Genomic DNA, 25,803 nt, shown 5'->3' with positions numbered 1-25,803 from the left:
GGCTTATACGACACATGTCCTTAGACCGGGAGAGAAGGCGCAGTGGCCATACAGTCCACCCCGGGGGTCTGCCCATTGTGGGCATGTGCCGGGGTCTCGTGTGGGCAGACTCTCCTACGACCCCAGACTGACTCCCCTCTCTGGGAATCTGGGTTCTGGGATAAGGTGTCCTAGAGGCAGTAGGGGTGGGGTGGGGTGGGGTGGGTGGCAGGGGTAGGGTGGGGTGGGGTGGCCCAATCAGAAGCAATGGGAGAAACCTCAGCCTCCTGGCAAGCAGCTGAGCACAGCAGGTCTGCGGCGCAAGGGTCTGGGAGCCCACAGCGGAGCGAAGCAGAGGTGAGCAGGGGAAGTGAGAGATGCCACGGTGGCAGGGGGTGGCGCTAGCCCGGATGGCGGACAGTGACTCTGGGGTGCCCTTCCGGGGAGGCAGCTGTCTTGGCTCAGGATGGTCTCCCCTTCCCTGAGGCCAAGCAGGCCCCCTCCTGCTCCTGCCTCCTGTGCTTGCGAAGAAGGTCATCTCCAGGGCTCTCCAGAGGCCGGCCGGGGTGGGGAGGTGGTCCTGGGCCCTGGTTTGGCGCCCCTCCTATAACCGGAGGACTCCTGCAGCCAGAGGACTAGAGAGGGAGGCGAGGTGAGGATGGTGGTTGATGCCAAAGGTCACCTCCAGGGCGGGGGCAGGGGCGGGGCAGGAGCGGGAAGGTACCTTGGTTTCCCTCATCTCAGGCAGATGAAAGCAGAGCGCTTCCAGGTGGGGTGAGCGCGGGGCGCCGCTGTGATTTAGGGTGGCTCTGCCCAGTGGCTGCTGTGATTTGAGAACCTGGGGTTTCTTGGGTGACAGATTCCGGGAGCTGTGGATGAATAATGCTGGTGAGCATCTGGTCTTCAGGGAAGCCCCGGCTGGGAAGATGGGGCCGGTGGTGGAACCCCAGGAGACAGCGTCTCTTTGCAGGGCACGGCCCTGCTCGGAGGCTTCGGGCCTTGGGGAGCCTGGCGGGGACGGCCCTGCTTGCAGCCCTCTGGCTCCTGTGGCTACTCTGGTCCACCCCTGGGGAAGCCCCGGCACCACAGCACACGCTCACCATCCTCATCTGGCACTGGCCCTTCACCAACCGGCCCCCAGAGCTGCCCAGCAACACCTGTACCAGCTACGGCGTGGCCCACTGCCGCCTGAGCACCAACCGCAGCCTGCTGGCCACCGCTGACGCTGTGGTTTTCCACCACCGCGAGCTGCAGACCCGGCGGGTCCGCCTGCCCCTGGCCGAGCGTCCACGTGGACAGCCCTGGGTGTGGGCCTCCATGGAGTCTCCCAGCCATACCCACGGCCTCAGTCGCCTCCGCGGCGTCTTCAACTGGGTGCTGAGTTACCGGCGGGACTCTGACATCTTTGTGCCCTATGGCCGCCTGGAGCCCCGAGAGGGGCCTGCCCCACCGCTGCCAGCCAAGGACAGGGTGGCTGCCTGGGTGGTAAGCAACTTCCATGAGCGGCAGCGGCGTGTGCAGCTGTACCGCCAGCTGGCACCTCATCTGCGGGTGGACGTGTTTGGCCGCGCCACCAGGCGGCCGCTGTGCACCAACTGCCTGCTGCCCACTGTGGCCCGGTACCTCTTCTACCTGTCCTTCGAGAACTCCCAGCACCGAGACTACATCACCGAGAAGTTCTGGCGCAATGCGCTGGCAGCCGGTGCCTTGCCAGTGGTGCTGGGGCCCCCGAGGGCCTCCTACGAGGCCTTTGTGCCACCTGATGCCTTCGTGCACGTGGACGATTTCGGCTCGGCCCGCGACCTGGCTGCCTTCCTCGCCAGCATGAACGAGAGCTGCTATCGGCGCTTCTTTGCCTGGCGAGACCGGCTCCGCGTGCGGCTGTTCAGCGACTGGCGGGAGCGCTTCTGTGCCATCTGTGCCCGCTACCCCCATCTGCCCCGTGACCAGGTCTACCAGGACCTCAAGGGCTGGTTCCAGGCCTGAGCGGAGGGCAGCAGAGGGGGAAGGTGGCTGGGAGCTGGCAGTGTGGGTGTAAGGCTGGGTGTTGAAATCAAACCACCGGGCATCCGGCCCCCACAGCAACCATCAGGCTAATTTGGAGGCTGGGGTTGGAGGCCTGGAAGCAAGGGTGAGGGAAGAGCGGGCGGTCTGGGCAGGCTGCCTGGAGGAGGAGGCTGGTGGCATTGGAGGAGGCATTTGGGGGTGGAGGTGAGAGCAGGGAGAGAGTAATGGGGGTGCATGTTGCTAGCCGATCAAAGATAAGAGGCTATTGAGGACCTCCCTCCCCAGCTTGGTCAAATCTTGGGGGGGTCCAAGGCTTTCTCTGGATGTGGGGCTGAGAGGCTGGAGGCAGGGCCCTTGGTGCCAAGAACATGCCACCCTGCGGTTGGTGGGGGCAAAACCTGAGCCCCCCGAACCTCCTCTGTAACCGAGGTCCCCTGACCAGGACGCACAACCAGGTCGCCCTGCTCCATCCACAGTGCTGGAGCCCCTGCGTGCAGACTGGTGTGGGGCCCTGGGAGACTGTGACGGGCCAGCCAGGTTATTCGGCTTTTTGCAGCCTGCAGTCCACTCGGGGAGGAGGCCTCAGTCAATAAAGAAACGAAGGATGAGAACAGCACATGCCAAGTCTGATGGTGCAGGGCCCCACATATCTGCCCTCCCCCTGCCATCCCGGCCACACAGGCCTCCTTGTCCTGACGGGACCGCCCACTCCACCTCAAGGCCTTGGCGCTCCCTCTGCCGGAGACGTCCTCCTCTGCACCGCTCTGCCCGCTCCCTGGGGCTTCCTTCAGTGCCTGCTAAATGGCACCACATCTCTGACCCCCAAAAGGCCAAGGTAGGTGGACAGCAGGGAGCGAAGTCAGAAACCCGGCTGGGGGATCGCAGATACCCCATCTTGGAGGCCTGGGGTTTCGTTCTCAGGCTGCAGGGGTGTCCCAGGTGTGACAGGATCTGGTTTGTGACTGGGGTTCCCCCTGGCTGCTGGCTGGTGGCGCGTGGGCAGCGGGAAGCATGGAGATTTCTGCTGCAGCCAGGGGAGCCCCTCGTGGTGGGCCGTGTGGGGGGGGGGGCCGAGAAAAGAGACTGGCGGTGAGTCTCTGGGTAGCGCTGACAGGGGCCCTAATAGGCCACGCCCTTGGGGCAGGGGCACCGACTTGTCCTGCCCCCGGGTGGGGGTGGGCAGCAGGTGGAGGCAGGAAGCTGCCCTCCCCCTTGGCAGTGGCTCATGGGAAAGACCTGCCAGTGACTTCCTGCCCTGACCTAGCCACATGTGCTGACCGGGGAGAAGGAAGTGACCTGAGGCTGAGGGGTGGGGGGGTCGGGGAGGGGGTGGAGTGGGATGGTGCCCTGCCCACCTGCCAGGGCTGTCCCTCCTCCCACTGCCAAGGAGCTGGGAGGGGGTGGGGAGCTGCGGCCCCCAGGTCCACCATTCAGGTTAGGGTGTGCCCTCTATGTGCACCGGACACTGGACATCAGGAGGCCCACCTCTCCCATTCACAAGTGGGGAAACTGAGGCTGGGGAGGAGCCATCGGAGCCACCCACCGGGCCTCCCCTCCCTGCGGGTGCCAGCTTGCCCTCCGCTGCCCTCTGCTGGCCACCCCAGGAATCTACCCTGCCACCTCCCCACCCGGCTCAGGCCGTGCCTGGGTCTGTCCAGCCGCAGCCTCGCTCCAGCAGGCACCAAACCACTTTGCGGAATTCACTCAAACCCAAACTCCCTGTGCAGAGGCCAGACGCGCCCTCTGATGTGGGGAGAAAAACGAGCCACTCACAGAGGGGGCAGCCTCAGTCTCCCCAAGCACCCGGCCTACCCTGTCTGCAGGGGGCAGTTCCCAAACAGCGGGTTCCTTCCTCCTAATGCCCAGAGAGCTGCAGCCCCCGCAGAGCCCAGCCAGGCCCATCCCCCCCATTGGTCACCAAGTGGCTCATGGCTCATTCACAAGGGACACAGGAAACTCTCACAGGAGTGGGACAGCCCATCTGCAGCCCCTCTCACGAGCCCCCTGATTAAGGGGAGTGGGTTAGGAAGCGCCGGGTTGGGAGGGAACGTTCACTCTGGAAGGCTTGAGGGCAGTGCCCTCCCTGCACAGGTTCGGGATCTCCAGCCAGGGCTGAGCTCTTCCCTCCCCAAGTGTGGGCGGCTGCCCCCTCCAGCCCGGCAGTGCCCCTGGGGACTGGGACCTGGCTCTTACGCCCAGATGAAATTCCTGCCATCAGCACTTCCGTGAGGAGGGTGGGTGGAGATGGTGACCTGGTGGGGGTCGAGCCTCTCCCAGCATTCCCCTCAGGGCACCGTCGGAGCCGGTGACCACCTTGGGGGCCTCTGCGGGAGGATACCAACGGGGAGGGGGAGTGCTGCGCACAGGCCTGGTGCCCCTGGGAAAGGAGGGCCCTGGAAGAGGGTGAGTCGGGGGTCTCGGTTTAGATGCGGGCTCTGGGCACGTCACTTCCACGCCTGGCGAGATGGGGGCGACAAGGAAGCCCCTGGTGGCGGGGGTCGAGCTCCAGGAGCGGCCGGGGCGGATCCCGGGCGGGGGTCGGGGCGGCGGGCGCCCCCTGGCGGGCGCGGCGGGCACAGTGCGGCGCCTTTAAGCACGGGCGGTGCGCGGCGCGAGTGGCTGTCGCCGCGGCCGCCGGGGCGGAGCCGGTCCCGACGCCCGAGACCCCGCCCCCGCGCGAGCGCTGCCGAGCGGCGCGGCGAGCGGCGGGGCCGGCGGGGCGCGCAGAGGAGCGGGCCGCGGCGCGGAGGCGGCCGGAGCGCGGCCCCGCCATGGGCTTCCTGCACCAGCTGCAGCTGCTGCTCTGGAAGAACGTGACGCTGAAGCGCCGGAGCCCGGTGAGCGACCCCGCGCCGCGGGCCTGCCGGGAGCCGGAGGCCGCGCGCACCGGGGCCAGCGGCGCGCTCCCCGCGCGCACGTGCGGCCGGCCGGCCCGGGCGCGCGCAGACCCCGGACGGCGCGGGAGGCGGGCCGGCGCCCCCTCCCCGCCGGGACCCGCCCGCGCTCCCGCCTCCGGGGAGGGGGCTCGGCGGTTCCCAGCCCGCTTTCCGCGCCCGCTGACATTCGCGGTGCTCGGCTGAGTCACGGGACGGGCGCTCTCCGCAACGCGCTCTCCGCTTTCTGGGGCCAGCTGCGGGGGTGGGGGTGGGGGCGGCCCCGGGGACCCTGGGGTCGCGGGAGGCCCTGGTTCCCCGGACAGAGGGATGGCCTGGGGGACTCGATCCAGCTCAGAGGCTCTGTGGTCTCTGGGCCCAGACCCCCTGGAGCCCCTGCAGGGACCCTGTACCTTCCCTCCCTGCACCACCCGTCTGCCCTTGGTCAGGCACTCCCCCCTCCTCCTCCCCCCTCCCCCCTCCTCCTCCCCCTCCCCCTCCTCCCCCTCCTCCTCCTTCACACCCCACGGCAGGTCCACGAGCCCTCACTGGTGCTTTCTCACCATCAGGAATGTCCTTGCTGTGCCAACCCCCGGCCAGCCCAAGTCCCTGCACCCTTTCGTCCTTTGGTGCTGTCCTCCCTGAGGCTGATCTCCTGATTCCCCCCTCCAGGATCCTCTGGGGGCCGGGTCCTATTGCTTGGAGCTGTGACCACGAGGCTCCCCAGCTCTGTGCCTGGGGCAGCCAGGGTCCTGAGGGCACGGGGCACAGCAGCTGTCAGGGACAGAAGCCCTGGTGAGGAGAGGGGCTGGGGCAGTAAGCATGTCGTCACGCTGGCCCTCACCAACCCAGCCCTAGGAAGGACAGGGGCGTCTCCTGTTGACCTGCCCAGCCGGCAGCAGCGCATGCACCAGAAAGGCCTGGGCAGCTTGGGTTTCTGAACAGGCCCCGGGGGATTTTACAGGATGACGCCCAGAAGGGGCTGGGACCTGGAGTGGGGGCTTGAGAAGGAGGCATCCTCTTGCCCACTTGGGGCCTGGAAGGCTCCTGTCTCACCTGGCCCTGGGACCCCTTGGGCTGACTAACTCCATTCTGGGTCCCCCCTTGAGAAGGGCTTCCAAGTGCACAGTGGGAACCCCAGGGCTGCGGACAGGGCAAGGTGGCCGTCATCACCATAGCCTGGCAGGATTCCCCTGGGCACCTGGCCCTGGCGGGGAGCCAGGGTTGGGTACACTCCCTGCCCAGGGCGCCTGGGGCTGGCTGGCACTGGGTCCCGTGGATCAGGCCTGCAGTCCCAGGTGGCCTCTGGTGCGGCTTCTTCTGCCTCAGGTTCTGGGTCCCTGGGGACAGCAGGGTGGGGTGAGGGGGGAGGGGGATTGGGATAGGGTGTACATTTGTATCAGCCCAGGGGTTCTTGGCAGGAAAGGTCCCCTGGGGCTGGGAGCAGAAGCTAGAATAATGACCTCTGCGTCCACTAGGGACCCCAAGGCTCAAGGCAGGGAGCAGTGGCTTGTGGGGCAGCTGTCAAGCAGGTAGGAGGTGCCCACTGTCCTTTATCTGGGAGTGGCCCCCACCTGCTAGGTTGGGCCTCCCCAGAATCTCCCTGTGCCCCTGCCCCATGGTGTTGCATGGGCTGGTTAGGCCACCTGGAGGTCCTTGGCCTGCGGCTGCACTGAACCAGAAATTCTTCCTCCAGGTTGGCTGAGGCCTTTCCGGGCTCTTGACATGGGGCTGGGGATGGCCAGATGCTGGGCACGCTCCTTCCAGACCCCTACTTTCCCGGGAGGGTGTTGGGCTTCAGAGGTGGACTCGGGCTTGGCCAGCAGAGGTTTTGCCTGCATGCTTGGGTGGGGGAGGTGCACCTGGTCTGGAGGGGAGGGACCAAGGACCTCTGTGGCCCGCTTGCTCCCTCTTCCCAAGCTCTGTGCCTTGGTTTCTCCATCCGTGAGTGTGGCCTATCCCCTCCTAGTTAGCTGGGTATGGGTGTACCCTGGGGCCACAGGCTGCTCCTGGTGGAGGGACCAGATCGCTGTCTCCAAGTCGCTGGGGTGGGAGGCAAACTCCCTTCTCAGGTCTCACTTGCTCTTCCCTTGACACAGCAGGAGGTGGGCACAGGCCCGGCGTGGATGCCCAGGCCTCAGGGACAAGGTGGGGGCACTGGGCTGGTCCCAAGAGACAGGATGTGACCATCTTGTAGGCCCCTGGGTGGGGCGCCCAGGTGGGGCTGAACTTGTGTTGCCTGTCTGTAACCAGATGCCCCTCTGGCCGCCTGCCTGCCGCCCAGCAGGCCTCTCCTCCCCCTCCCCGAAGCTGGTGCGTGGCTGTTGCTGTAGCAATGAGGAGGCAGCTGTGGCCTGTTGCTGCAGTTACACGGTGGAGGTGCCTGGTGGCAGGGCGGGTGTGGGTGGGGCTGGCACCATAGCCACGACCCCGGCTTCCCGCGTTGCCGCTTGCACGCAGCCACCGTTGCCCTGTGTGCGTGTGTGTGGCATGCGCCTGTCCCCACCCCGGTGGGTGCCCATGGTGTCTCCTTGGCTAGCTCTGGGCTGGACCCTGGCTCGGGGAGGGGGTGGAGACTGGCACGGGCTGGGGCGGGCATGGGGTGTGGACACACAGCGGGGTGTTCCACACCACAGAGCACTATTGTCAAAGCACAGTAAACACGGCAGTGGCTGCCCCACCCCAGGGGACCGAGGGCCCAGGCCCTGGGCCAGACGGAGTGCCGCTGGGATGGGGGTCTGAAGTCCGTACTGGGGAGGTTGAGAATGAAGGAACCTTGGTGCGTTTGAGAAGAGTTGGTCGGGGTGGGGGTCGGGGCACACCCTCGGCTGTCCAGGGGGCTCCCCAAAGAGCAGCTGGCTTGAGGGCCTCCTCCCTCCACGCCTCCCTTGCCGAGCTGGCGGGCGGGGGCAAGAACAGTGAAGTTCTTCCCTTTTCCAGGTGAAACAGAGGGAAGTCTGGGCCCCCCGAGCCTCCGGCATCTCTCCCCCACTCAGAGCAGGTCCCACCAGGGCTCACCTTGGTGCCAGGTGGCAGGAGCCATCCTGGGAACACTGAGCAGAGGCCCGGGGCGGGCAGGGCTGCTACATCCACCTGAGCCATCTGGGGTGAGGGAGAGGGGCCAGGGCAGAAGGAGGTGCCTGTGCTAGGGACTGGGAGCTGTCAGACCCCTAACCAGGTCTTCCCGGAGGCTCAGGTGGGTTAGAGTCAGGCCTCCCCAGTACCAGGCCTCATCTCCCTAGGCCCTTGCATGGGGGCATAATGGCCCTGCAGGGGTGGGGAGGAGGGCTGACGCCAGGGGAGGGTGGGAGCTACAGGCAGGGCCAGAGACCGCCTCCAAGATCTGCCCAGGCGGCCCTGTGGCAGAGAAGGAGTTGAGCTAGGAAGATGCATGGATCAGAGTGGTCACAAGGTGGCTGATTTGTCCCTGCTGGCCCTCAGTGTGGCAAGCAGAACCTGGGCTGCGGGGCAGGAGACCCGATTCATTTGGGCCAGACAACACTCACTCTCTCGCCCTTCGAAAAGGCCCTCAAAGGAAGGGACTGCAACCTCCATTGGCCCTGGAGGGCCTGTGTTGACCTCTGGCCCCTGGGGGGGCACGTGGGGTCCGGGTGGGGCTGGCCCTTCGGGGAGGGCGTCTGTCTGTCTGGCAGGGAGAGGAAGGCTCAGGTCTGTCCTGTCCAGCCCTGGGCAGGCGGCATGGGAGGCCAGGCTGCCCCGCGCAGGTGGCCTCACTCAGCCCGCCCTCTCCAGTGGGTCTTGGCCTTCGAGATCTTCATCCCTCTGGTCCTCTTCTTCATCCTGCTGGGCCTTCGGCAGAAGAAACCGACCATCTCTGTGAAGGAAGGTGAGGGTCCTCAGGGGTGGGCCCAGGACACAGTGGGGTGGGCGAGGTGGGGCAGGCCGCCCTCGCGGCATCACACAGGTCCTGTGTGCACGTGACCACACTGTGTCGCAGCTCCCAGGGCTCCCCGCCCACACTGGTGCAGGCCGTGTGCCTGTTCCTGGCCTGGTCCCTGGCCATGCCTCCTGGCTGGGTTGGAGGCCGTGGCCAGCCGTGGTGGCCATTCCTCACTGCTCTCCTCTGTTCTGTTTTGCCCCTCCCCCGCATGGTCTCTTGTCCTCCTCTGCGGGCCGCATGCAGTCTGTAAGTGAGCGGCCGCCTCCTTCTTGCTGGCCCAGGCGCCCGAGGGGCCTCTTGGTGCAGCTTGAGCACCCCCTCCCGCCCCCGCTTGCATTAACAGCCTTTCCCAGGCCAGCTGGGTCCTGCAGCGCCCCCTGCCCACTGTGAGGAACAGCTGGCTGTTGGTGGGGGGTGGGGGGTGATGCGTGGTGAAGGGCCCGCTCCTGGATTAGCCTCCCAGAGTGTTTCCCTCCCTCTGTGGGGTCGCCTGGCCCTGCCTGGCAGGGCTGGGGCTCCTGGGCTAGCCTGGGCTGGGTCGTCACCTAGCTGCTCTCCCCTCAGACCCTTGGGGGCTCCTGCATTCACTCCACTAACCAGCTGGCCAGAGAGGTCAGAGGTCGCTGCCCAGTGGGGGCCTCGTATGCTCCCCTGGGTTCCGTGGGCAGTGCCACAACTGAATTCTTGGGGGAGGTGTCAGGGCATTTTGGCCTTGTTTGACTGAGGGAAGAGGGACTCTCTGGGAGTTATGGGAAAGGTGGCAAGATGCCCTTCGACCTCTGACCTGCTGGGGTCACTTGCACCAGAACACTTGGCCTTGTCTGCTGTCTGCTGCCTAAAGCTGCTTTTTCTTCCTGACTTTCTCTAAATTTCTCGGCCTCTGTCTCCCTCCCCCTTCTTGATTCCTCCGTCTCTCCCGCCCTCCTGTCTCCCCTGCCCTGCCCCCACAGCCTTCTACACGGCCTCGCCCCTCACCTCCGCGGGCATCCTGCCCGTCATGCAGTCGCTATGCCCAGATGGCCAGCGGGACGAGTTCGGCTTCCTGCAGTACGCCAACTCCACGTGAGTGACCCCTCCCCTGGAGCCCCGCCCCCCCATCCTAGGGCCTGGTGGCCAGCGGGTGACGTCCGATGGTGATGCAGGGTCACTCAGCTGCTGGAGCGCCTCAACCGAGTGGTGGAGGAGGGCAACCTGTTTGACCCAGCGCGGCCCAGCCTGGGCTCGGAGCTCGAGGCCCTGCGCCAGCACTTGGAGGCCCTCAGCTCAGGCCCGGACACCTGGGAGAGCCACTTGGACAGACCTGCAGGTGCACCCTGGGTGGGCTGGGCAGTACTTGTGCTAGGGGCCGCGGCCCGAGCTCTGGTGTCCACTGGGTTTGAACCCTGCTTGGTCACTTCCTGTCCCCGGCCTGTGTCTGTGCCTCAGGCCCTCGGCCTAAACTGCTGCTTTGAGCTCCCAGGGCACACGAGCTTGGCGGGCCCGGCTGAGCTGCCCGCCACAGTGGCTGAGCTGTGGTGCCGGAAGCTCGGCTCTGAGCCTGTGCCGGGCACCTTGGCCCAGGGCAGAGCTGGTCTTCAGCCCTGTCCTTCTGCCTGTCCAGTGTCCTCCCTCTCTCTGGACTTGGTGGCCAGGGACCCGCGGGAGCTCTGGCGTTTCCTGACGCAGAACCTATCACTGCCTAACAGCACGGCCCATGCCCTCCTGGCTGCCCAGGTGGACCTGCCCGAGGTGAGGTGTGGCAGGCATCAGCAATGAGCGAGCGCGGGTCTGCTCTCGGGGGCAGCTCCCAGCGCTGGCCACTCTGCTCTGCCCTCCTCTGATGGGGGAGTGGGGGGAGTGGGGGACCCCCCAACCTGAGTCATGTCCCCCTTGCGCCCAGGTCTATCGCCTGATTTTTGGGCCTTCGCCTGCCCTGGATGCGGAGTCAGGACTTCCTGGGGGTCAAGAGCCCTGGAGCAGCCTGGGTAGCTTCCGGATGGAGGTGAGGGGGACTGTTGGTGGGACGGGAGGCAGGCTGCCTGTCTCTGGGTGGGGGTTTCTATCCGGGTGGGTGAGGAAAGGGCCCTCTTGATAATTCCAAGCTCCCCCTGGGGGGTGAGGGAGGGTCCCTGGGTGTTTGTGTCTGGCATGAGGGGGGAGACAGGATGGTAATCTGTGTCCGCCCGTGCCCATCCCCCACTGCAGGACCTGGGTGGTCTCAGACCTGGCACGGGGTCGGGGGGGCAGGGTGAGGTCAGGGCCTCGGTTTCCTCTTGGTTGGGGCTCCTTCCCAGGCATCCCCCTGTACCCTGTCCCCAGGAGCTGCTGTTGGCCCCTGCCCTCCTAGAGCAGCTCACATGCATGCCAGGCTCTGGGGAGCTGGGCCGGATCCTCACGGCGCCCCAGGGTCAGGAGGCAGTGCTGCGGGGCTACCGGGACACTGTCTGCCGTGGGCAGGCCGCAGCCCGCGCCCGGCGCTTTTCGGGGCTGGCCGCTGAGCTCCGGAACCAGCTGGACATGGCCAAGATTGCCCAGCAGGTGAGGCCCTGCCTGCCAGCTGGCCTGCAGGTCTGCTGCCTGGCTGGAGGAGGTGCTGAGGCCCCATGGCCTCCTAGGGGACTCCTGGGCCCGAGGCTGTGCATGGGCTGTGCCTGTGGTGGGTGTCCTGCAACCCCAATAGTGTCATGCGTCCTGCCGCTGCCCCGCCACGTGCCCTCACCCCAGTCTGTCTCCCAGCCCCTGGCTGGTGCTCCCCTTTCCCCCAGGCTACAGACTCTGCCTTGGCCCCCGCCTCCCATTCTGTGCTCCCCTGCTGGCGTTCTCCCTGTCCCACCCCTGGCCTGCAGATCGGGGCCCTAGTCCCTGCTCCCTCCCTTGGGCCGGCCTTGCCCCACCTGCCCCATTTCCCCTCAGCTGGGCCTGGAGGCCCCCAACGGATCAGCCCCCCAGCAGCAGCCACCACCCCCACAGCGGCTGCAGGCGCTGCTAGAGGACCTGCTGGATGCCCAAAAAGTTCTGCAGGACGTGGACGTCCTCTCGGCCCTGGCCCTGCTGCTGCCCCAGGGTGCCTGCACCAACCGGGCTCCCGGGCCACCAGCCAGCAGCCCTGGTGGGGCAGCCAACGGCACTGGCGCCGGGGCGAGTGCGGGCTCCAACACCACGGCCGAGGAGGGTGCCCCGTCTAGTGCGGCCCCAGCCTCCTCAGACGCGCCGCAGGGCCAGTGCTCGGCCTTCGTGCAGCTCTGGGCCGGCCTGCAGCCCATCCTGTGTGGCAACAACCGGTAGGTGCGCGGCAGGGGGTGGCCAGGGAAGACAGATGGGGCGGGGCCTGAACCTAAGGCCTGTCTCTGATCCCCCTCTCCCACACCGGTGCGCTTGTGTCTCACCCCTCACCATCCCCCTCGCCACCTGATGCACTGCCCCCACCCCGAGTCTCTCCCCCGTCCGGGGCGCCCCACTCTGAAGCCGTGCTCCCACCCTTGAGGCCCTGCCCCATCTCTCGCCCACCCCTGAAGCCCTGCCTCAGCGTCTGTGCTCTGCTGCATTCTGACTACCCCACCCCTAACGCCCCGCCCCCAACCGCAGCACCATCGAGCCTGAGGCGCTGCGGCGAGGTAACATGAGCTCCCTGGGCTTCACGAGCAAGGAGCAGCGGAACCTGGGCCTGCTCGTGCACCTCATGACGAGCAACCCCAAGATCCTGTACGCGCCGGCGGGCTCCGAGGCGGACCGCGTCATCCTCAAGGTACGCGAGTCTGGCGCGTTGGGACCTCAAGCTGGGCGGAGGGTTCTGCAGGCCGGGGAACCCTGAGCAGAGGAGAGTCGGTAGAATTGGTGTGGGAAGGGTGCAGCCCTGGCCCTCCAGCTCCGACTTGGCTCTGCGGGTGGGGGATCCGTGGGCGGGTTCAAGGTGCAGGGCCACTTGATTCCCCGGGGATGATCTGGACAGGCTGGTGTAGTGCAGGGTCGGCCTGGCTGGCGGTGGCCAGGGCCAGGCAGCGCTAGTGAGGATGAAGGAGAGGCTGCATGCAGAGCAGCGTCTAGTGGGCGAGATTTGCGCGGGGCAGCTGGGCAGTTTGGGGACTGGCGAGAGCAAGATGTCCCTGGCCATTCCAGGGGAGAGGTCCCGTGTGGAACAAAGAGAAATATGGCTGGCGCTGGTCCAGGGTAGGGGAGAGGCTGTGGAGGGGTTCCTAGGATGAGCATGGCAGGGATGAGGGCCAAGTGTCAGGGCTGCTCAAGGGACACGTGGAGAAAGGTCACGAGGAGCTGGGAAGGCACAGCTGGTGAGGTAGGGGAGCTGGGAGGCCATGCTTTGCTTCGGACTGCAGTGAGTTTCAGAGGAGGGGGCGCTGCAGTAGGCGGGGAGGGGGAGGGCTTGGAGCTCCCTGATGGAAGCTTGGCCAGAGCAAGACTGGTTGTTGGTGGGGACGAGCCAGTGGCTTGTGCCCAGCCATTGGGGAGGCGAGGGAGTGGAGAGCCCCCTCGCTGGCTGGGGTCCCTCTGTGAGCCCCACGCCCCATGCGTTCACCCTCTGCAGGCCAACGAGACCTTTGCCTTTGTAGGCAACGTGACACACCACGCCCGGGTCTGGCTCAACATCTCAGCCGAGATCCGCAGCTTCCTGGAGCACGGCAGGCTGCAGCAACACCTGCACTGGCTGCAGCAGGTGCTGGGGGGACCGGGCTGGGGGTGGGGGCACGGGGAGCCGACTGTGTTCTGGGCCTCTGAGCCGGCCTTCCATCCCCAGTATGTGGCGGAGCTGCAGCTGCACCCCGAAGCGCTGAACCTGTCGCTGGAGGAGCTGCCGCCTGCCCTGCGCCAGGACAACTTCTCGCTGCCCAATGGCTCGGCCCTCCTGCAGCAGCTGGACACGATTGACAATGCAGCCTGCGGCTGGATTCAGTTCATGTCCAAGGTGGGGTGGGCGAGCGCCCCGGGCCCCGCAGGTGCGCAGGGCCGGCTCCGACGATGTCCCTCCCCGCAGGTGAGCGTGGACATCTTCAAGGGTTTTCCTGATGAGGAGAGCATCGTCAACTACACCCTCAACCAGGCCTACCAGGACAACGTCACTGTGTTCGCCAGTGAGCCAGTCGTCTCTTCTGCCGGTCCCCAGCCCATGCTCCTCCGCCTCTCCCCTCCTCCAGCCCCACCTCTGCCAGCCCCACCCTGCTCCTCCCTCCTCCAGTCCCTCCCCATCACCGCTCCACCCCTTACCCTTGACCCCCCCGGCCCCGCCCCCACGCTGCCCCTTCCTCCCCAGCTCCGCCCCTGGCCCCGCCCTCCTGTGCCTCTCCAGCTCCGCCCCCTTCCCCTGGGCCCGCCCCTCGCTCCCCATCGCCACTCCTGGTCCCGCCCCCTCCTGCTCCTCTCCAGCTCCCCCCCTTCCCCTGGGCCCGCCCCTCGCTCCCCATCGCCACTCCTGGTCCCGCCCCCTCCTGCTCCTCTCCAGCAGTCTGCACCCCACTCCACTGCCCTCTCACACCCTGCGCCCCACACCCTGACCCCGCCCCGGCCGGCCTTCCACCCGCCCCTCATGCCCTTCCTCCCGTCCCAGGCGTGATCTTCCAGACCCGCAAGGATGGCTCCCTGCCGCCCCACGTGCACTACAAGATCCGCCAGAACTCCAGCTTCACCGAGAAAACCAACGAGATCCGCCGGGCCTACTGGCGGCCGGGGCCCAACACAGGCGGCCGCTTCTACTTCCTGTACGGCTTCGTCTGGATCCAGGGTGAGGGCCGCCCCGGGGGGCGGTGGGGGACGGGTCCGGCTGCGTGCGCTGACGCGGACGCCGCCCGCAGACATGATGGAGCGCGCCATCATCAACACCTTCGTGGGGCACGACGTGGTGGAGCCGGGCAACTACGTGCAGATGTTCCCCTACCCCTGCTACACGCGGGACGAGTGAGTGCGGGGCGCAGGGCAGGGGGCAGGGTGCGGGCTGAGCACCCCCTCACGCTCCTGCCCCCCCCCCAGCTTCCTGTTTGTCATTGAGCACATGATGCCGCTCTGCATGGTGATTTCCTGGGTCTACTCGGTGGCCATGACCATCCAGCACATTGTGGCCGAGAAGGAGCACCGGCTGAAGGAGGTGGGGGGCTGGAGGCCCCGGGGGCCTGGAAGGGGAAGGGTGGAGGTGGAGGGAGGCAGGGGGATAGAGAAAGTGGATGATGGTGGGAGAAGAGAGGAGGGGGGGCAGCCGCGGGCACCCCTCTATCCCCGGGCCTGGGCTGGCAGGGCAGGGGCAGGGCATTCCTTCCTGGTGCCCCTGCCCCAAGGCCCGCCCGCCCACAGGTGATGAAGACCATGGGCCTAAACAACGCCGTGCACTGGGTGGCCTGGTTCATCACGGGCTTCGTGCAGCTCTCCATCTCGGTGACCGCGCTCACCGCTATCCTCAAGTACGGCCAAGTCCTCATGCACAGCCACGTGCTCATCATCTGGCTCTTCTTGGCAGTCTATGCCGTGGCCACCATCATGTTCTGGTGAGCACTGTGTTGCTGGTGGTGGGCGGGGAGGGAGGGCTTCGGGTGTGGTGCTGAGGGTCTGGTGTGGCTCATGGCCCGTGGCCCCACCTGCCCCCAGCTTCCTGGTGTCCGTGCTGTACTCCAAGGCCAAGCTGGCCTCTGCCTGTGGTGGTATCATCTATTTTCTGAGCTACGTGCCCTACATGTATGTGGCAATTCGCGAGGAGGTGGCACACGATAAGATCACTGCTTTCGAGAAGTGCATCGCGGTGAGCGGCATGGGCAGGCGTCGTCGGGCCCTGCGTGGGGGGTATCTAGCCACCTCCCCCACTGACACTGCTGTCTCCTCAGTCCCTGATGTCCACAACAGCCTTTGGCTTGGGCTCCAAGTACTTCGCTCTGTACGAGGTAGCAGGTGTGGGCATCCAGTGGCACACATTCAGCCAGTCGCCTGTGGAAGGGGACGACTTCAACCTGCTCCTGGCTGTCACCATGCTGATGGTGGATGCGGCTGTCTATGGCGTGCTCACGTGGTACATCGAGGCAGTGCACCCAGGTACAGGCTGACCCTTTGGAGGGGGAGGGGAGGGAATGGGGGGACAGCTCCCTGGTGGGGGGCGCACGGCCTGGGGTGGACACTGACTCCAGCCCTGGGTCAGCCTCCCCTCCCCTCCCCAACCCCCAGGCATGTACGGGCTGCCCCGGCCCTGGTACTTCCCACTGCAGAAGTCCTACTGGCTGGGCAGCGGGCGGACGGAGGCGTGGGAGTGGAGCTGGCCATGGGCTCGAGCCCCTCGGCTCAGTGTCATGGAGGAGGACCAGGCCTGTGCCATGGAGAGCCGGCGCTTGGGTGAGGCGGGCACCAGGGTGATGGCTGGGGCAGTTGCTGGGTTTTGGGGGCCTGGGGCAGCCTTAGCGCTGACCCGCAGCCCTGGTGCAGAGGAGATGCGGGGCATGGAGGAAGAGCCTACCCACCTGCCACTGGTGGTCTGCGTGGACAAGCTCACCAAGGTCTACAAGAATGACAAGAAGCTGGCCTTGAACAAGCTGAGCTTGAATCTCTATGAGAACCAGGTGGTGTCGTTCCTGGGCCACAATGGAGCCGGCAAGACCACTACCATGTGAGTGTCGGGCAGAGCCTGCTCGGTGGCCGGGGGATGGGCCCAGAGTCCCTGACCAAGCGGGCGGCAGGGCGGGCTCCCTGCAGGAGGTGAGGGCCATGACCCTGCCCACCCGCCCAGGTCTATCCTCACTGGCCTGTTCCCGCCCACGTCGGGTTCGGCCACCATCTACGGACGCGACATCCGCACGGAAATGGACGAGATCCGCAAGAACCTGGGCATGTGTCCACAGCACAACGTGCTCTTTGACCGGCTCACGGTGGAGGAGCACCTGTGGTTCTACTCGAGGCTCAAGAGCATGGCCCAGGAAGAGATCCGCAAGGAGATGGACAAGTGGGTGGGGCGGGGGCAGAGTGAGGCGGGGTGGGGCGTGGCCCAGGCAGGGCGGGGGCTGGGGGGGTCGGAGCTGGAGCAGAGGGGGAGGGGGCGGGGCAGGGGAGGAGGGCAGGGTGCGGGCCGGCTCCCAACGTCCTGGTCCCATCCCTGCTGCCTCCATCCTCAGGATGATCGAAGACCTGGAGCTCTCCAACAAGCGGCACTCGCTGGTTCAGACGCTGTCGGGTGGCATGAAACGCAAACTCTCCGTGGCCATCGCCTTCGTGGGTGGCTCCCGCGCCATCATCCTGGATGAGCCCACGGCGGGCGTGGACCCCTACGCGCGCCGGGCCATCTGGGACCTAATCCTGAAGTACAAACCCGGTGAGCAGGGCGCGGGGCGGGTGTGGACGGCCCCCTTCCTGTCCCAGCCGGCCCAGCCGCCTGACCCTGCTCTGGTCTCCTCCAGGCCGCACCATCCTCCTGTCCACCCACCACATGGATGAGGCTGACCTGCTCGGGGATCGCATCGCCATCATCTCCCACGGGAAGCTGAAGTGCTGCGGTTCCCCGCTCTTCCTCAAGGGTGCCTACGGGGACGGCTACCGCCTCACGCTGGTCAAGCGGCCTGCCGAGCCGGGAGGCCCCCAAGGTCTGTGCCGGCTTGGGGCATCGCTTCCCCAGGACCCCCTCCCCAAGACCGTTGAGGTTGAGGGGCTGGGCCCCCACCGTTGCTGCAGCGGGCCCAGGATGCTGGTCAGGCCTGCTTGCTCTCTCCCCAGGCCCCCATCTTGATCTCGCTGGGCTCCCGTAGAGGATCCCTTTCCCCCAGCCCTTGAGCAAAGCCCCTCCTTACTGTCTTATCCTCCTAGAGCCAGAGCTGACGGCTAGCCCCCCAGGTCGGGCCCAGCTGAGCAGCTGCTCGGAGCCCCAGGTTTCCCAGTTCATCCGAAAGCACGTGGCTTCCTGCCTGCTGGTCTCGGACACGAGCACCGAGCTCTCTTACATCCTGCCCAGCGAGGCCGCTAGGAAGGGGGCCTTCGAGCGCCTCTTCCAGGTGTGGGGGCGGGGCCTTACGAGGTGGAGGGGTGTGGTTCGGGGCGGGGCTGCGGAGGGGCGGGGTCTGAGGAGGTGGGGGCGTGGCTTGGGGGCGAGGCCGAAGAGGGGGCTGGGCGGGGCGCACCTGCCCCGTTGGCCTCACCCAGCCTTTTCGCAGCACCTGGAGCACAGTCTGGACGCGCTGCACCTGAGCAGCTTTGGGCTGATGGACACGACGCTGGAGGAGGTGTTTCTCAAGGTGTCCGAGGAGGACCAGTCTTTGGAGAACAGTGAAGCGGGTGAGAGGACCCAGAGCAGCTAATGAGTTTTGCCCCACCCTAGCTCACCCCACCCCACCTCACCAAGCCTGAACTTGGGTCTGGGGCTGCTCACTCTTCTGTCTCTGGGAACCAAGGGTCCTGGGTGGGAACAATGGGCCAGAATTTCTCAGGGTCACTGTGGGGCGGGAGCTCCTAGGTGGGTGGGTGAGCATGGGGGCTGGGGTCCTGGGCAGGCCTGGAGGTGGCAGGTGGCCCTGAGCCCCCTCCCCACTTCCCTGGCTTGCTGCCACGGCAGATGTGAAGGAGTCTGGGAAAGACGTGCTGCCTGGGGCCGAGGGCCTAGCGTCAGGGGAGGCTCACCCTGGCAACCTGGCCTGGTGCGCGGAGCTGGCCCAGTCACAGGCGTCGCTGCAGTCCGCGTCCTCTGTGGGCTCTGCCCGTGGTGACGAGGGAGCCGGCTATGCTGACGTCTGCAGTGACTACCGTCCCCTCTTCAACAACCCGCAGGACCCTGACAATGTCAGCCTGCAAGGTGGGGGGCAGCGGCGTGGGGCCGGGGAGGGTCCCTGGAAGGTGGTGTGGGGCTGCCGCTCAGGCCCTGCCTCCATGTGCAGAGGTGGAGGTGGAGGCTCTCGCGAGGGTCGGCCAAGGCAGCCGCAAGCTGGAGGGCTGGTGGCTGAAGGTGCGCCAGTTCCACGGGCTCCTGGTGAAGCGTTTCCACTGTGCCCGGCGCAACTCCAAGGCGCTGTCCTCCCAGATCCTGCTGCCTGCCTTCTTCGTCTGCGTGGCCATGACCGTGGCCCTCTCCGTCCCCGAGATCGGTACAGCCGCCTGGCCAGGCAGGAGGGAATTGGGAGCTGGCGTTCCACTCTAGGGGGACTGTGGCTCCACCCTGCCTCTGAGCCATTTGGGGACCCTCGTGCGCTCCGGGCCTGGGCACTGCATCTGAGGCTGGCGGGCTCACTCAGGGGTCTGCAGGGGCTCATGCTTCCTGGAGGCCCCGAGGTTGGACCCCATGTGTATTGGGGAAGAGGGGACCCAGGCCTAGGGGCCACTGGCAGGTGGTCAGAACCTGCTCAGGCCTCCCCGTGTGTCCCACCAGGTGACCTGCCCCCGCTAGTCCTGTCACCCTCCCAGTACCACAACTACACGCAGCCCCGTGGCAACTTCATCCCCTATGCCAATGAGGAGCGCCAGGAGTACCGGTGAGGCAGCACACCTGCCAGGCAGCCGGGGCGGGCAGGGGTGGGTGCAGGGCTGAGCTGGGTGGGCGCCCAGCCCCCACCCGACACACCCCGTGGGTTCCCCTAGATTGCGGCTGTCTCCGGACGCTAGCCCCCAGCAACTTGTGAGCACGTTCCGGCTGCCCTCAGGCGTGGGCGCCACCTGTGTGCTGAAGTCTCCGGCAAACGGCTCACTGGGGCTCACGCTGAATCTGAGCAGTGGCGAGTCGCGCCTGCTGGCCGCGCGGTTCTTCGACAGCATGTGCCTGGAGTCCTTCACGCAGGGGCTACCGCTGTCCAACTTCGTGCCGCCCCCACCCTCGCCTGCCCCTTCCGACTCCCCTGTGTCCCCAGAAGAGGACCCGCTGCAGGCCTGGAACGTCTCCCTGCTGCCCACCTCTGGGCCAGGTACTGGCTCGTGGGGCTGCCTGGGGGCGTGGGGCAGTGAGGGCGGGGCTGACTGTGCCCGCTGTGCCCACAGAGAACTGGACATCAGCCCCCTCCCTGCCACACCTGGTGCGGGAGCCTGTCCGCTGCACCTGCTCTGCACAGGGCACCGGCTTCTCCTGCCCGGGTGGCGTGGGCGGGCACCCGCCCCAGATGCGGGTGGTCACAGGTGACATCCTCACCGACATCACCGGCCACAATGTGTCCGAGTACCTGCTCTTCACCTCCGACCGCTTCCGGCTGCACCGGTGAGCTGGGTGGGAGAGGCGCGTGCCGGCGGTGGGCCAGGGGCAGCCGACCACTGCCCTGGCCTCACTGTCCTTCAACCTGCCTGCCCAGGTATGGGGCCCTCACCTTCGGCAACATCCAGAAATCCATCCCAGCCTCGTTTGGCGCCCGGGCCCCGGCTATGGTGCGGAAGATCGCAGTGCGCAGGGCAGCCCAGGTGAGCGCTGCCCGGCCCTGGGCCCTGTGGCGTCCGGCCCTCGCCTGAGCCCTGCAGGGACCTACAGGGTTCTCGGGGTCTTTCTGTGTCCCCCAGGTTTTCTACAACAACAAGGGTTACCACAGCATGCCCACCTACCTCAACACTCTCAACAATGCTATCCTACGTGCCAACCTGCCCAAGAGCAAGGGCAACCCTGCAGCCTACGGTGAGCGGAGTGGGGGTGGCTGGGCCGGGTGGGTGGGCACAGAGCAGGCCCCTGAGGCTGCCCTTTTCTGTGTCTCAGGCATCACTGTCACCAACCACCCCATGAACAAGACGAGTGCCAGCCTCTCCCTGGATTACCTGTATGTGGGGGTGGGTGGGCAGGGGCACTGCCGCGGGCCTGAGCGCCGGGCAGGGCTGAGGGCCGCCTCGCCCCCAGGCTGCAGGGCACAGACGTGGTCATCGCCATCTTCATCATCGTGGCCATGTCCTTCGTGCCGGCTAGCTTCGTGGTCTTCCTGGTGGCCGAGAAGTCCACCAAAGCCAAGCACCTGCAGTTCGTCAGCGGCTGCAACCCCATCATCTACTGGCTGGCCAACTACGTGTGGGACATGGTGTGCCCCTCCAGTCATCCCCAGACTCCTGGCCATCCCACCACCCTGTCCTTGCCAGGCCTGCCAGTTCTGTCCCAGAATCCCTCACTTCTGCCCCTGAGTCCCTCACCCCTGCCCCCAGGCCCTCACCCCTGCCCCTGGGTCCCTCACCCCTGCCCCCAGGCCCTCACCCCTGCCCCTCAGTCCCTCACCCCTGCCCCTGGGTCCCTCACCCTTGCTCCTGGGCCCTCACCTCTGCCCCCAGGCTTTCACCCCTGCTCCAGGGTCCCTCACCTCTGCCCCTGAATCCTTCACCCCTGCCTCCAGACTTTCACCCCTGCTCCCGGCCCCTCACCTGTCACCCCTGCTCTGGTAGCTCAACTATCTGGTCCCGGCTACTTGCTGCGTCATCATTCTGTTTGTATTCGACCTGCCAGCCTACACCTCACCCACCAACTTCCCGGCCGTGCTCTCCCTCTTCCTGCTCTACGGGTAAGGGGCAGCAGCAGCAGGAGTGGGCACAGGGTGGGGTCAGGCCGCCCGGTGACTGCCCCACCCACCCACAGGTGGTCTATCACCCCCATCATGTACCCGGCCTCCTTCTGGTTCGAGGTCCCTAGCTCAGCCTACGTGTTTCTCATCGTCATCAATCTCTTCATTGGCATCACAGCCACTGTGGCCACCTTCCTGCTGCAGCTCTTCGAGCACGACAAGGTGGGGCAGCAGGGCATGGTGGGGATTGGTGGGGCGTGGCAGGCAGCAGCGCTGAGGCTGTGCCTGTGACCCCTTGTGACGCTCCAGGATCTGAAGGTCGTCAACAGTTACCTGAAAAGCTGCTTCCTCATCTTCCCCAACTACAATCTGGGCCACGGGCTCATGGAGATGGCCTATAACGAGTACATCAACGAGTACTACGCCAAGATTGGTGAGGCGGGCGGAGGGCGGGGCCCTGGGTGGGGAGCCCAAGGGGGTCATGCTCGGCCCCAGAGACTGGGGAGTTCCAGGCTGGGGGGCAAATGGGGGCTCCCAAGATCCCGGCACAGGCCCTGAGCCGACTGCCCCACAGGCCAGTTTGACAAGATGAAGTCCCCGTTCGAGTGGGACATTGTCACCAGGGGGCTGGTGGCCATGACGGTGGAGGGCTTCGTGGGTTTCTTCCTCACCATCATGTGCCAGTACAACTTCCTGCGGCAGCCACAGTGAGTGGGCGAGCACTGGGTGATGTGGGGCGGCTGCCGGGTTGGGAATTGCCCACCTTCCTGGGTGGCCACAGCCAGTGGGGGAACACCAGGTGATGGTGGGTGGCCCAGCTGGACACTGCCCACCCGGTCCCCCCAGGCGCATGCCTGTGTCGACCAAGCCTGTGGAGGATGACGTGGACGTGGCCAGTGAGCGGCAGCGAGTGCTGCGGGGGGACGCTGACAATGACATGGTCAAGATCGAGAACCTGACCAAGGTGGGCCCTGGGCATGTGCAAGAGTGGCCAGGTGGAGGCACGCCCCACTGGGCACATGGTCAGGGTTGGGGCGTGGCTCTGGGCAGGGGTGGGCGTGGCTTGGGGGCGGGGCCCGCCTGCCCTGTTGTCCCACTGAGGGGCGGCCCCTCACCTCTGCTAGGTGTACAAGTCTCGGAAGATCGGCCGCATCCTGGCTGTGGACCGCCTGTGCCTGGGTGTGCGCCCTGGCGAGTGCTTCGGCCTCCTGGGTGTCAACGGCGCCGGCAAGACCAGCACCTTCAAGATGCTGACGGGCGACGAGAGCACAACGGGGGGCGAGGCCTTCGTCAATGGGCACAGGTGCGGGTGTGGGTGCTGGGGGCGGGGTGTCGCGGCGCCCGCCGGTGCTGACGGCGCTCTGTCCCTAGTGTGCTCAAGGAGCTGCTCCAGGTGCAGCAGAGCCTGGGCTACTGCCCGCAGTTCGACGCCCTGTTCGATGAGCTCACAGCCCGGGAGCACCTGCAGCTGTACACGCGGCTCCGTGGCATCCCCTGGAAGGATGAGACCCGGGTGAGGGTCGCCCAGGCCAGGGAGGGGCCCGCAGAAAGGGCCAGCCCTGACAGCTACTTTCGCCCCAGGTGGTGAAGTGGGCCCTGGAGAAGCTGGAACTGACCAAATATGCCGACAAGCCAGCTGGCACATACAGCGGAGGTAACAAGCGGAAGCTGTCCACAGCCATTGCCCTCATCGGGTACCCCGCCTTCATCTTTCTGGTGAGCCGGGAGGGATGGAGGGTGGGTCCCATCTTTCTCTTCCAGCTGGGCCTGGGAGGGATGGGGGGTTGGTCCCATCTTCCTCTTCCTGCTGGACCTGAAGGATGGGCGGTCAGGTCCAGCCTTCATCTTCCTTCTGGGTCTTGGAGGGATGGGGGGTTGGGTCCTGCCTTCGTCTTCCTGCTGGGCCTGGGCAGGAGGCGGCTGGTGGGGCCAGCTACGATGAGCAGGGATACAGTAGCTGAGCCTGGCACCACCCCCAGGACGAGCCCACAACAGGCATGGACCCCAAGGCCCGGCGCTTCCTGTGGAACCTCATTCTGGATCTTATCAAGACGGGGCGCTCAGTGGTGCTGACTTCGCACAGGTACAGCCCCCTCCCCCTCCTCCTGCACGATGTGCCCCCAGGCTCCCCCACCCATGCCAGCCTATGCGTCTCTGCCTACAGCATGGAGGAGTGTGAGGCGCTGTGCACGCGGCTGGCCATCATGGTGAACGGGCGCCTGCGCTGTCTGGGCAGCATCCAGCACCTGAAGAACCGGTGAGCCGGGGGTGCTGGTGCGGGGGGCTCTGGGGGCTGTGGCAGGTGGGGGCTGGGCTCGCCTGGGCGGCCAGGGCTCCAGGCCATCGGCCTGTCCCGTAGGTTTGGAGATGGCTACATGATCACCGTGAGGACCAAGAGCAGCCAGAACGTGAAGGACGTGGTGCGGTTCTTCAACCGGAACTTCCCGGAGGCCATGCTCAAGGTGGGCAGAGCCCCCGGGTGGGAAGTCGGGGGCCCTGGCCGAGTGGCCTCTGACCTCCGTGCCCCCACCAGGAGCGGCACCACACGAAGGTGCAGTACCAGCTCAAGTCGGAGCACATCTCGCTGGCGCAGGTGTTCAGCAAGATGGAACAGGTAGTGGGCGTGCTGGGCATCGAGGACTACTCGGTCAGCCAGACCACCCTGGACAACGTGAGTGCCCTGGGCCAGGGGTGCTTGGCCGCCTGGGCCGGCCCCCGCCTACCCGCCTGCCCTTGGCCACCAGGTGTTCGTGAACTTCGCCAAGAAGCAGAGCGACAACCTGGAGCAGCAGGAGACAGAGCCGCCCTCGGCCCTGCAGTCCCCCCTGGGCCGCCTGCTCAGCCTGTTCCGGCCACGGCCCGCCCCCACCGAGCTGCGGGCACTTGTGGCTGACGAGCCCGAGGACCTGGACACAGAAGACGAGGGCCTCATCAGCTTCGAGGAGGAGCGAGTGAGCAAGGCCCGCAGGGTCAGGGCAGCCGGGCTAGCCAGAGGGCTCAGGCTCTGGGTGGGGGGGAGTGGCCCCAGCGACTCTGCTGTCCCACTTCAAGGGAACAGAGAGGCCTACCTGATGCTCAGGACTAGAGTGGACAGGGGAGGCCTGGGCACAGGCAGAGGTGGGGGGAGCAGAGCGGCCACAGGAGGAGCTCCCTTGTGAGACAGAACTCGGGGGATGGAAATGAGTGTGGGGGGGTCGCAGTGGGTGCCAGATGACGCCTCCCAAGCCCGGCTGACCCACTGTCTACCAGGCCCAGCTCTCCTTCAACACGGACACGCTCTGCTGACCCCCAGGAGCTGGCTCAAGGATACGCTGTGGGGACAGAAGTTAGGCGGTGGCCAAGGCCCCACCCGGCAACCCCAGTGCCCGCCTGCCAGGCCCTGGAGTGGGAGGTCCAGGACCAATGGCTTCATGCCCCTTCTGTCCCCCGCCTGTCCTCGGCCCTGCCCATGGCCCCACACTGCCTCCCCTGATTGTGCCAAAGGTTGGCCCGGCCCAGGGCTGCACACACCCTCACCCTGCTCTGCCTTAAAGCCTCGGGGTCTGGCCGGCCCTTTGCCTCTGCCCCTGCCCAGCTCTGCCCGCCACCCCCAGGGTCACGGGGGTGACATGGGCTGCCAGGAACCACCCGACCACCGGAACACACTTTTCTCTCACACCTGACCCAGATGGCAGCAGCCACAGGCCTGGGGCAGGGTGGGGGCCAGGTTAGGTCCCCCCTCAGGCACCTATTTATTTTGGTTTAGGAAGAGGCTCCCTCACCCAGCTTTCATGCAGGGAGGTCACCACCGGAGAGAAGCCATTGGAATGGGCCAGGGAGGGGGCTGCCTTGGGGTGGTGGGCCGGGTAGCAGGCACAGAGAAGTGGCCCCACTGGCCAGGTGAGGGGCCAGACCCCCTCCCCACCCCCTCCGGCTGCCATCGCTCTCCCACCCAGCTTGGCCCCCTGCTCCCCACCTACCCGGGAGCCGGACTTGTACATAGCTCATAGATGTTTGTTTTAAATAAATAAACAGAAAAGCCCTCGTAAGCCTGTGTATGTGGGGTGGGGTGCGGGGGAAGATGGGCCCGCTGGACACCAAGGTTGTGGCCCCTGTCCCTGAGGCACATCTGCAGTGTCCGGGAGCATTGGGCCTGGTGGAGGGGGTGGCTGGGTCAGCCTGGAGGAGAGGTGGGGCTCCTCACCCCTGTGACGCCCTGGTGCTGTGGGGGGAGGCTGAGGTAAGGGCTGCCCATCACTCCCCTCCCCCACCCACACAACCTGGGTTCCTTGCCTGGGGGCAGGTCCTGAGTGGGCTTTGCTGTACCAGCATCGCCCAACCTGCAGGCCTGTGCTTTCTGCCACCTCCCAGGGTCCTGGGCCTGGTGCCCATGTGGGGGCCCCTTGGAAGGCATGTGCTGGGCTGTCTCCATCTCATCCAGGCCATGGGAGGGCTTCCAGGAGGAGGTGATCTCTAGGGTGAGACCCAAGTCGAGGTAGGAGTAGATGCAAAGGTTGGAGGCGGTGTGGAGGCTCCTAGAAACTGGAGGGTTCAGTGGCGATGGAGCCTGGTGCGCTCGAGGCTGGAGACAGGGCGGCCCCGAGGAAGAATGCAGAGCCCGCACCCCTCCAGCTCGGCCGTATTCAGTCTCCCACCTTAGATCGCATCAAGGGGACTG

The 25,803-nt window shown here is 66.3% G+C and overlaps 2 protein-coding genes across 12 annotated transcripts; both read left to right on the top strand.

The window, feature by feature from the left end:
* The first annotated feature begins 234 nt into the window (after positions 1–234).
* Positions 235–2,589, top strand: FUT7 (fucosyltransferase 7). Of its 2 annotated transcripts, none has more exons than XM_058524801.1 (2): positions 235–336; positions 839–2,589. In XM_058524801.1, the coding sequence occupies exon 2, from the start codon at positions 862–864 to the stop codon at positions 1,963–1,965; it is 1,104 nt and encodes a 367-aa protein (XP_058380784.1). In that variant the 5' UTR covers positions 235–336; positions 839–861; the 3' UTR covers positions 1,966–2,589. The 2 variants fall into 2 exon arrangements, with proteins under 2 accessions (XP_058380784.1, XP_058380783.1); XM_058524800.1 differs by having other exon boundaries at positions 235–631.
* Positions 2,590–4,710: 2,121 nt separating this feature from the next.
* ABCA2 (ATP binding cassette subfamily A member 2) lies at positions 4,711–25,167 on the top strand. Of its 10 annotated transcripts, none has more exons than XM_058524553.1 (48): positions 4,716–4,823; positions 8,613–8,706; positions 9,711–9,822; positions 9,903–10,066; positions 10,361–10,488; positions 10,640–10,741; positions 11,059–11,277; positions 11,653–12,020; positions 12,325–12,484; positions 13,280–13,408; positions 13,490–13,657; positions 13,727–13,823; positions 14,297–14,470; positions 14,541–14,643; positions 14,716–14,830; positions 15,034–15,224; positions 15,325–15,475; positions 15,558–15,762; positions 15,892–16,056; positions 16,147–16,327; positions 16,448–16,660; positions 16,830–17,026; positions 17,112–17,294; positions 17,515–17,699; positions 17,859–17,979; positions 18,257–18,493; positions 18,576–18,782; positions 19,064–19,166; positions 19,273–19,592; positions 19,666–19,879; positions 19,971–20,076; positions 20,173–20,284; positions 20,363–20,423; positions 20,501–20,675; positions 21,031–21,146; positions 21,221–21,368; positions 21,456–21,579; positions 21,721–21,853; positions 21,993–22,110; positions 22,271–22,449; positions 22,518–22,659; positions 22,728–22,862; positions 23,126–23,229; positions 23,311–23,403; positions 23,506–23,608; positions 23,680–23,817; positions 23,891–24,097; positions 24,396–25,167. In XM_058524553.1, the coding sequence occupies exons 1-48, from the start codon at positions 4,758–4,760 to the stop codon at positions 24,429–24,431; spliced, it is 7,302 nt and encodes a 2,433-aa protein (XP_058380536.1). In that variant the 5' UTR covers positions 4,716–4,757; the 3' UTR covers positions 24,432–25,167. The 10 variants fall into 10 exon arrangements, with proteins under 10 accessions (XP_058380540.1, XP_058380542.1, XP_058380539.1 ...); XM_058524552.1 differs by having other exon boundaries at positions 20,982–21,146; positions 21,267–21,368; XM_058524549.1 differs by having other exon boundaries at positions 4,715–4,823; positions 9,903–10,488; positions 20,982–21,146; positions 21,267–21,368.
* The last annotated feature ends 636 nt before the right edge of the window (positions 25,168–25,803 follow it).

Source organism: Diceros bicornis, chromosome 28, assembly GCF_020826845.1.
Source record: "Diceros bicornis minor isolate mBicDic1 chromosome 28, mDicBic1.mat.cur, whole genome shotgun sequence".
Lineage (NCBI taxonomy): Eukaryota > Metazoa > Chordata > Mammalia > Perissodactyla > Rhinocerotidae > Diceros > Diceros bicornis.
The sequence above is the reverse complement of the archived record's forward strand: the minus strand, read 5'-3'. Positions and strand labels throughout refer to the sequence as shown.

Excerpts from the sequence above, each read along its gene's own strand:
- FUT7 (XM_058524801.1), top strand. The coding sequence starts at position 862 with ATGCTGGTGAGCATCTGGTCTTCAGGGAAGCCCCGGCTGGGAAGATGG.
- ABCA2 (XM_058524549.1), top strand. The coding sequence starts at position 4,758 with ATGGGCTTCCTGCACCAGCTGCAGCTGCTGCTCTGGAAGAACGTGACG. Across the intron at positions 11,278-11,652 it reads TGGCCAAGATTGCCCAGCAG|CTGGGCCTGGAGGCCCCCAA; the intron begins GTGAGGCCCTGC and ends ATTTCCCCTCAG. Across the intron at positions 21,854-21,992 it reads AACTTCCTGCGGCAGCCACA|GCGCATGCCTGTGTCGACCA; the intron begins GTGAGTGGGCGA and ends CGGTCCCCCCAG.